The sequence below is a fragment of the Crassostrea angulata genome, chromosome 8 (assembly GCF_025612915.1).
Source record: "Crassostrea angulata isolate pt1a10 chromosome 8, ASM2561291v2, whole genome shotgun sequence".
NCBI lineage: Eukaryota > Metazoa > Mollusca > Bivalvia > Ostreida > Ostreidae > Magallana > Magallana angulata.
Genome location: NC_069118.1, coordinates 38,141,971 through 38,152,477, shown reverse-complemented (window position 1 = coordinate 38,152,477; position 10,507 = coordinate 38,141,971). Strand labels below are relative to the sequence as shown.

The following is a 10,507-nucleotide window of genomic DNA, read 5'->3' as shown; positions in this document are numbered from 1 at the left end:
TGTTATAAACCACACCAGATTGTTTTTTTATACACCTAATATATTTTTTTCAGTTATATGTTTCATATGCTGTGGATATATATTTTTAAAATGATTTTAAAAGTAATCCATTTTTTTTATTGCGACAGGTGCCGCAAAATGTTCTTATTTCCGGTTTGTAAAGGGAGATACACGAGTTTTGACAACTAATCTTAAATTTGCACCAAAATGAATATAAGATGTGCAAGGGTATGTGTTATTTACTTGTTTATTACGTAACATTATATTTACTTTTAGAATATCATTATTCCAGTGTATCATCAGTTCCAATTTTTAAAAAGTGTAGAAACAAAGTGTTGTCCTCTTGTTATAACAGTTATAATGTTATTGTATATTTTTTATTTAAGCCGGAAGACCTGATGAATATGCAGCACTGTAACCTGTTGTGCCTGCCTGAGAACTATCAGATGAAATACTACTTCTACCATGGACTTTCCTGGCCTCAGGTACATGTTTCAGACTTGCAGAAAACTGTCGACCATCATGCAGGCGCAGGCAGGACTGATTTAAAATGCTTGTGGTGTGGTCAATTTCCCTATGTGTCCAAATAAATATAAAATATATGGTTACTCTCTTGTATTTAGGCAAGGTAAGAGAACATGATAGACAGTAAAGGTGCGGTCATACGATACGATTTTCCATCAGATTTTCTCATCTGATTTGCTTTCGACTAAAATTGTATCGTGTGACCACCTAAGTCGAAAGCAAAGTCTGAAGTTAATTGAAAATCTAAAGTGCGTCCAATTTTCATTTGACTCTCTGGTGAGAATCGTGATGTCACAATGACTTTTTCCTGTACAACAAAAATATCAAATAGGATTAATTAATCGAAAATCGATTGTAAAATCGTATCGTGTGACCACCTCAGCAATCGACTCCAATCAACTTACCTGAGCAAGTCGATTGAAAACCTGATGTAAAATCGCATCGTGTGACCACACCTTTAGGCTTGCTGCATATGGGCCCTTTTCATACCATATCCTTAGTATCACTTATATGTGAAGACAGTTAACATGTATTTTGTTTATACTGCAACAAAAAATCACAATTGATGCTTCAGACAGACTATTTTTAACAAATATTGGTGCATAACTGCAGTTTCAACATAATATCATGATGCAAATTGACAGTAATCGAAAAAAAAAAGTTGGTGTCACAATGCTTTTGAAAGTATAGGGTAAATGCAGAAGCAGGGTTGCGAATAACCACTCGCCCACTCGCAAATGCGAGTAATTTTTACTGTGGGCGACTATTTCTTAAAGATTTAGTTGCCCACATGGCGAGTACCGTATTTTTCGGGGCATATGCCGATGTGGGGCATAGGCCGAATTGCTCATTTTCAGACAAAATTCAGGAAAAAGCCATAGACTAGCCGAATTATGGGATAGGCCGATTTTCAATCGATGACTTCTATGGTGAAAGTATGACCGCTGCATGATGAAGGAATTTAAGTTGACGTATTAAGTATATACTTTCAGAATATCGATGTAGAAAGTCAAAAGAGTAATTAAAGTTATTAAATTTGCTTAACATATATATTTTAAACATTTAAAAAAAATTTAATTGTGTTTTGTGGCTGTTTGGTCTCTTCCGTATTCGTCGGTATATATCGTTAGGTATCGTAATGTTACATAATGTAAATTTAATTGCAACACCAAACTCCGTGGTACTGTCTGATAGAACTAAGTATGATATTTTACCAAACCTTTTATATTTTTATTAAAACCTTACTGCTCAATTTCATTTAATCAAGTAATACTTTGAAAGCTACTTGTAGATCGGGGTATGGCGTCCATTAGCTCAACACGTGGTTTCATATTCAAATAGAGTTATCCCCCGTAATCGCATGAATGAGAAAACGAAATACCACACATGAAATATTTAATTTGTGTTCTTTTCCATTAATAAATTAAAAAGTGACTTGCCGTTATGCAAAGAAGTTGTAATGTTAAAAACACAATTAATGCGGTGAGGTGTAAGGGTGTACACTACGTGCCCCCAGGCTGTGTTTTAGTCATGGGTTTCACACCTTTGTATATACACACGACACCAGAATACCGTTATTTCATCCAACAGAAAATTAACTGTAAAAACACAAAGCATTGATTTATTCTGCACCCAAGACCAGTGATTCCCACAAACGCAGACATGAAGAAATTCACAAAAGTTCCGTCATATTTCATTCTACCCGGTTTCGTTTTTTTTTTACTATGCATTAATAGTTTCCAGGGTTCATACGTGAACGTGGGGGAAAAATTCTTTTGATTGGGGTTGTAAAGAAATACCTCATACAGTACTGTACATTTTATTACTCGCAATGTCATTACAAAAATTATCAACGGGACAACTATCAGAGACGTATATACTAACGGGCTCTGTTATATCTATGTATCTGCAACTATCGAACAATAGTTCAAACGGACGAAAAAAAAACCAACCCATCATCTGCTAAAAACAGTGGATTTTAAATTTGACTAATTTTTTCAACTTTGAGCCTATGATTAGCCGATCCCGGGGGATAAGCCGATGCTCGCGCATTGGAGTAAAAAAATACCGGCCTATGCCCCGAAAAATATGGTATAAATTTTTTGGGCAATCAAGGACCAGCTTAAATTAAATAGTCACTTTTTGATCGGCAACTTCGTTGGAATTTCCTCCGTAAGAGAAGTTAAAGCTGCCCTATATTATGAGTTTACAATCGTTTGAATTAACCCCAAAGGCAATCAAATGATAATTAACTAATTCTGAAGAAGTTTTCACAGCTACAGTTAACACCTGTTGTAATTAATAACTCGAGATTGTCTTATCTTTCGGGGTTATAAATACGGGTGATGCAACCACATACTGTGCAACCGATGTTTATTACTTGTAGTGTTGATATTACTATTATTTGGTAATTTGTAATTAGTTAATAATTCTGTCAAATTAATGCTAAAATAAACATAAAACCGCTTTTTTACAGTTATCTTTTTAAAAATAAGATTTTTTATATAACGGTTGTAACTGGGTCAAAGGGTTGGACTAATACCTCAAAAATACACAGAAATACAGAGACTAATTTTATTTGTCATTAAGCTTACAATTACAAAACATCTCATCTATAAAATGTACGAATACAAAGAGAATTAAATTTAATAAATTGGATCTAATTCAAATTAATAATGGTACTTTACAATTTTTATTCTACATGTATATATTTTAATATTATAAACTAACTTCATTGTGAATATCAGTGGAGTGGGCCCCTATAAATTTTTGTGGGCTTCTATAACTTGAAAAGTTGGGAGCCCACATGGCCCCTGGGTTTGAAAATGTTATTTGCAACCCTGAGAAGGCTATATTTGGGATTGGGTCAACTTAATTTGATGAATAAAAGGGGTAGTTGCAGGGTAATTATATATATTTAATTCCATAATTTTGATTTAGTTACCAAACTTGAAACTTATTACTATAATTGCAACAGGATTTCTGGTATCGATTATCAAAAGCTTTAAAAAAAAAAGTATTTTTTAAAAGTTGATGAGTACTTTAGTAAATGGTAAACATAATGTATTATTGCAAATAAATCTATGAATACACATACTTTTACCATTCTTTTCTTTTGTATTTCAGCTCTCATACGTAGCAGAAGATGAAGAGGGGAAAATAGTGGGTTATGTATTAGCTAAAATGTAAGTAAACATTTGAAACAGTACCACATGCAGTTCTATATAGCATAAAGAATTACTCAGTAAATTAGGTTCAAAATATTTCCCTTATGATACCCCAAGAGATCAATTATCTGATGGTCATATTCATTATTCAGTGGTTTACTTTTTAAATACTTTCAACTGTTGCTAAGGATAACTTTTCACTGGAGCTTTTTTGACAACAGTTGGTAGATTGTGCAATTTCATACATATACTGTTACCGCAATTTTGTGCTATTGTCGATTTTTTGTATATTTTCTACATTCACAAAGTTTTAAAAATAAGTTTAAAGGCCAACCTTATGATGAAAGAATACAAAAAATACAAATGTACATGCAGATGGTGGTCCCCTTCTATAGTCTTTAAGTACCCAAGGTGATCTTGTTAGTGATAATATGTTACCATCTAAGGTGCTGTGTGCAGTTCTTGATATATGGACAGATATATGTATAAAATTTACATCTGTTTTGTAGGGAGGAGGACCCAGAAGACTCTGTTCCTCATGGTCACATTACATCACTGGTAAGTTTACGTCATAGTAAGATTATTGACACTGGTAAGATTCCATCTCTGGTCACTCAGATTATGTACATCATTTTTAAGATAACATTACTGATACAATAACATTGTTTGTTATATTCAGTAGTAAATTCTCACTATATAACTCTATATAGACGAATAGTCAATAATTATAATATTAGCTCGTCCGAAAAATATTGACCGGTCAATATTTTTTAAATATTGACCGGCTAGGAATAATACCTTGAGAATATTCCCTCTATTTTAATTAATCGATTCTGATTTGTTGATTCGTAAACGATGACGTAAATAACTCTTCACGATTCAAAAAAAAAGGTGACGTCATAATAGACAGTCAGTCAAGGCAAGCAAACAACAGACGCGCAATGCGACGGTTTGCTATCATTACGGATATAAGGATTTGCGAATAACTTTGAAGTAAAATCAGGTAGAACATCTGTATGTTAATTCTTACGGGCGGCAGAAAATCACCAGTGACCGTTTGATGCTGAGGATATTTTGGAGATGAAATTTGCACAAAATTGAATTCGTGAATTTTTTGTTTAGCTGAGAAAATCACGACGATCTGTTTTTAATTACTTTCTTAAATTTTGGTTCGTTTCTTCATATAACAAAACAAAAGTTTATATTAGCCGCCTTGAAACGAAAATATTGCCCTCCGCTTCGCGTCGGGCAATATTTTCTCCCTCGGGGGCTAATATAATCAATGTTGCCCTCAACCCCAGTCAATATTTGTATAATGTAGAATTACATTACTGATACAGTTACATATTGGTAAGATTACATTTTTGGTACAATTACACCTCTGGTGATATTACATTACTGATGCAATTACATTTCTAGTAAGATTACTATTATCTATTTACAAAATGTATTATTACAATTAATATTACATTGCTTGAAAATTAGCATTATTTGTAAGATTACATTGTGGGCACAATTACATCACTGGTAAGAGTACATTACTGGTACAGTCATGCACTGAGAAGATTCCATCAATGGTAACATTTCATCACTAGTAACATTGCATTACTGGATTGATTTGATCTCTGGTAACATTGCATTACTGGTAGGATTGCATCACTACGAAAATATAACGATTTAATACTTGAAGCTGGTAAGATTGAAATTCTAATAAGATAATATCACTGGTCAAATTACATAAGTGGTAATTTCAAATCACTCGTAAAACCACCAGTAAAGGGATTTTGTCAATTTTTATTGAAAATCAAAGAACTAGAATGGGTAAGTAGGGAACAATTTGGTGATATATATATATATATATATATATATATATATATATATATATATATATATATATATATATATATATATATATATATATATATATATATATATATATATATATATATATATATATATATATATATATATATATACACACATGTATATATATATACAGTATTTGAAAGGGAGGAAAATGAACTGTTATTGAAACATGTCTATGAGAGAGAGGTTTATTTGACATGAGTTTGGGCAATTAATTTTGTCTTTGACATTTGTTCTGAGAAAATAAAGATTTTTTTGGCAGAATTTTTTAAAATTATTTTTTTGTAGGCAGTGAAGCGGTCACATCGAAGGTTGGGGCTGGCCCAGAAGTTGATGGACCAAGCTTCCAGAGGAATGATTGAATGCTTCGACGCTCAATACGTCTCCCTGCATGTTAGAAAAAGCAATCGCGCAGCTTTACATCTCTACAAAAACACACTCAAATTCTCGTATGTCCATCATCAATATACAAATCAGTAATATCTAACATCTGGCTAGAAAGAAGTACATTTTTTGCTATGAAGTTAAAGATTTTTTTCTCTTGTCAAACACCACAGTATGCAAAAAAATGTATAATCATGTATTTCATTCTTGTTATGCATTTTAGAGTAAGTGAAATTGAACCCAAATATTACGCAGATGGGGAAGATGCGTATGCTATGAGACGGAACTTGGGTGAATTCAGAGAGAAAGTAAGGGCGAGTATATTTTTTTATTTACATTTTTTTTACATCAAAACTCTGCAAATATGTTGAATTTTTTTTCATTGGTGATATTTATACTTATATTCATGTCTTGCATTTTCTTTGTTTAGGTATCTTCTCTCCATATTATTAATACTTAAATTGTTATAAATTTGTTATAAAAAGAAATAAAAATGCCTGAATGGTAAAGAGCATTACAAAACTGTTAAAAACACTCCAATTTAATGGTCAGTTTCCTCTTCTCTTTCACAGTATGGACTGAAAGCACAAGCTGAGGCAGGACCATCGTCATGACAACAGTGAATAGAAAGTGGAAATATGTGAAATAATGACATCTGATAAAACTTGATTCGCATGTGAAAGGAGTGTTAGACAGCTGGAATTGACTGTGTATACTTGCTTGGACTGTTCAAGAATACATTTTATTCTCATTAAAATGAACAATATATATTTTCTTTTTTCGCTTTGTGAAGTATACTGTACATTAAATTTTAAACTATTAAACCAACCATGTAACGAAAATGTTGTTATTTCTACCGTATTTGAATTCACCATAATTAGGATGTTGATATTCATGCATTGTGTTTTTCTTTTATTGTTTAATATGAATTTGATTCATAATTTAAAAATATTTACAGCCCTCTTTTACATGTATCTCCTCATTAGAAAAAACAAGGCACCTTAAGGTCAAGATAAAGTAAATGAAAGGTGCCTAAAGGTTCATGAAATTTGAGATATAAATTTTTTCAATGATGCTTCATAACAATAGCTTTGTTTGATAGGGTGTACCGGGGCTTAATTTTTTTGTAAACGCAATGAAAAATCAGGTTTGAAACTGTCATTTTCAATGAAATACATGTATAACGGAATTGATGAACAAAGGACTAAGTGCGGTTTTATGCATTTTTTGCCCCCAAAATCAAAGTTTTAGAAAGAGCTTTAAAAATCAAAGTACTGAAGAACTGACGGGAGTTGATTTTGTCGATGTTTATTTATTTTAAAATCAATGATATGTTATTTTGCATGACAAGTACATGTATACGTAGTTTCTAATTTGAATTACGCATATTTTTATAATATGAATTTTTGAACTTTTTCGACTAGAATGTCGAGAAACCTCCATATGAATCATGTTAAATAATATTTAAAGATAAAATTAATTCAATCAAACTATGTATCAGTGGTAGAAATATTTCTCGAAAATTGTATGGATCCAAGCAATATTGAACTAGTCTCGTTCAACCAAATGCTCGGCTGACACCGTAAATCTCCGACAAGGGTTTACGGAGACAGCCGAGCGTCGAGTTGAACAAGACTATATTGAACTCTGGCGTAGGAATACATTCGACTACAAAAAATATTTAAATTGTTCGTATCTTTTAAAATCTGACTATTTTTAAGGTATTTGTAAATAAGTTTCCTTGAAAAACAATGCTTTAGCATACATTACATCGAATTCATCAATGATTTTCAAGAACTAAGTCTTGTCAGGAGCAATGATTTGTGCTGAGGTCCAAACACTGTTTCACTTTCGGTTTGTCCGAGTGACTGCATAGGAGAGTTGATTAAAAATCAACTCCCAATAAGGTGAAAGATAGTTAAAATCATATTGGAAATAAAGGTGTAAAAGGTTATCACCACAGTGACGTCATAATGTAGATATGACGTCATGAAGATTGCATTATTTTGATAAATTGATGTTTTGTAGCGAAATATGGGTGTTGTCTGGTGGTTTTTCGACTGTGAAACATCGAGCGCAGGCTTGCTCAAGTACCATATTTTAGTATAATGTGTAATTATAACTATCTGAAGAAAAACATATGTTAAAATCGCACTTGAGCAGACCTGCGCTCTTTACTTCCGAATGCAAAATATATAGCAAAAATGAGAATATTTTCATTTGTTTGCAAATTTGCCAGATCTGGGCCATTTAGGTGACGTCATAGATATATACACAGCGAATGAGCAATGATGACTAAAATTATTATTAAAGTTATAGGCATCCTCTATACAATGATTTGTAAAGATTTTAATTTTTATACAATACTATTTAAAAATTGGTTGGCAGATATTTGAATGTCAGACATGTCGGCCCAACGACACCTCGGCCCAACGACACTTCGGCCCCAGGACACCTCGGCCAAGACGGGTCGGCCCAAAATTTGAGACACCTCGGCTCACGTAAAAGACATCTCGGTTCAAGCAAATTAAAACAAAAATATTTGATTTAAATGTTTTTATTTTATGAACATATAAATTTTATCAAAATATTACATATCCAATACTTGTAAAAGAAATTGTATTAAACTATATTTATTGTGTCCACTTTCTGATCAATCTTTGTAGATTTAAGGTGTAATATCCCTCTGCTATTAATTTTGCCATATATTTTTTAAAACAATTCATATTGATTTTCATCAAAATCGATATCAATCGATTCATATGAAACAAAAATGAAGTGATGTTCAAGCGCTGCTAGATTTTTCAAAAATTGAAAGAAGTGCACATAAACTTGCAATAGAAAGTGGTAGATATAATGCCACAATTAGGAATGAAAGATATTGTAATGCTTGTAAAACTGGTGCAATTGAAGATGAAACTCATTTTCTTTTTCAATGTAAAGCCTATTCTCATCTAAGGAACAATTATTTTAGTAATTTTTATAAGATAAGTAAAATAAATATTGCCAATAACTTGGACAAAGAAAGATACATTTTACATGTATGTTTAAATAGTGAAATACATACTATTTTAAATATTACTGTTAAATTCATTAATGACTGCTTTGAACACAGATGTCAATTAGTCTAAGGAAATGTTAAACTGATCTATATAGATCAGTAAAAATATATATACTGTACATGCAACTATTGTAAACATACAATGATGTTCTTATATATTCATTGGGCCTTTGCCAATTATTAAGGTCTTCCGTTTCCAACGGAAGACCTTTCTATTATTGTGCTGGTTAAGATTATTCTTATTTTTCTTTTTTTTTTTTTTTTCTTCCTAGACGCGAACTTTGAGGCTTCATATCGTGCTCATTTCTGAACGGTTTTTGCTCAAATTTTCAGGGCTAATGGACTTTACAAAACACTATCTTCATCAATTCATAAAAGTAAGAATTCCCTTTCCGGTAACGAGTTATTCCCCTTTTAAATTTTTTTAGGGCCTTTGGTTTCCAGACAAAGGCTCCGAGACTATGATAGCAGGGAATGAGAATCCAACGAATTTGAATAGCAGAGACATTGTAGTGGTGCACATTAGTTTTTGTTTTTAGATTACGTTTTTTATTTAGGAAAAGGTAGGGGGTCAAAAAAAAGGATTCCAAAAAGTGCAAAAATTTAGACATATTTTCCTTTATATCTTTTTAACAAAAAATATTTTGTAAAGACATGTAGAATAAAAGTTGTGCAGAATATCAAGGGCTTTCATTTAACACCAATAAAAAAGGGCTGGCCCCTTAAATTAAGAGCCAATAGCCTCTAAAAGTTTTTGCTTAATAACTCAAAAATGGTTAAGATTTTGATATGGCTGTCGTTGGAAAAGTTGCTTGTTGGGATCTCATAAAGGTCGTAACAATGTTATTTTGTAAGTGATTTGTGTAGTATGAGTGTAAAAAGCTTTACATGTTGACATGTACCTGTTTTCATTTGACAAGTTAACGAAAGTCTTTGTGCGCATAAAGGCATAAAGTTGCCACAGAAAGTATGCTGGTTTATACAGGAGGCATTAATTCATAAGAATTTTTGTTGTTGTTGGAGTATAAGCTTTTCCTTTAGGAGTTAAAGTCATTGTTGTTAAGTTCTTATAGTGCACAATCATTAAAAACGGCAATTGGAAAACAAAACATTCTTCTTCTTTTCTAGTAAACCACAAAATTTGGAATTAAAAAACTCTGTGCATTACATTTTAGTTATTAACTCCATGCATTTAAAATCTACCTTGAATCAGAGCTGCATGTGTGTGTGTACCATTACGTAAGCTCTCCCTTGCCCGCGGCCGAGAAAATCGGTTACCATGCTCGCGGCTGGACTACCTGGCGGTCAGCGGTTATCTAATACACGAGAGTTGCGTCTCTCATATATGAGTTTATTTAGCCGCGAACTCAAGAATTGTTTTAGTTTTGATTACACAAAATCTTTTGTGGATTAAACGAGTGGATGTCAAGTAAGAAATAGTTCATTTAACTAGAGACGAGCTCGTTGCAAGCAACGATTAGGTTTTCCGTCGTAGCTGCGTCAT

General features: G+C 32.3%; 1 protein-coding gene across 2 annotated transcripts; it reads left to right on the top strand.

The window, feature by feature from the left end:
- The first annotated feature begins 119 nt into the window (after positions 1-119).
- Positions 120-6,790, top strand: LOC128159356 (N-alpha-acetyltransferase 11-like). 2 transcript variants are annotated; one of them, XM_052822418.1, is made up of 7 exons: positions 120-228; positions 387-485; positions 3,652-3,710; positions 4,202-4,250; positions 5,847-6,007; positions 6,166-6,256; positions 6,515-6,790. In XM_052822418.1, the coding sequence occupies exons 1-7, from the start codon at positions 208-210 to the stop codon at positions 6,554-6,556; spliced, it is 522 nt and encodes a 173-aa protein (XP_052678378.1). In that variant the 5' UTR covers positions 120-207; the 3' UTR covers positions 6,557-6,790. The 2 variants fall into 2 exon arrangements, with proteins under 2 accessions (XP_052678378.1, XP_052678379.1); XM_052822419.1 differs by having other exon boundaries at positions 6,166-6,250; positions 6,515-6,789.
- Positions 6,791-10,507: the final 3,717 nt, after the last annotated feature.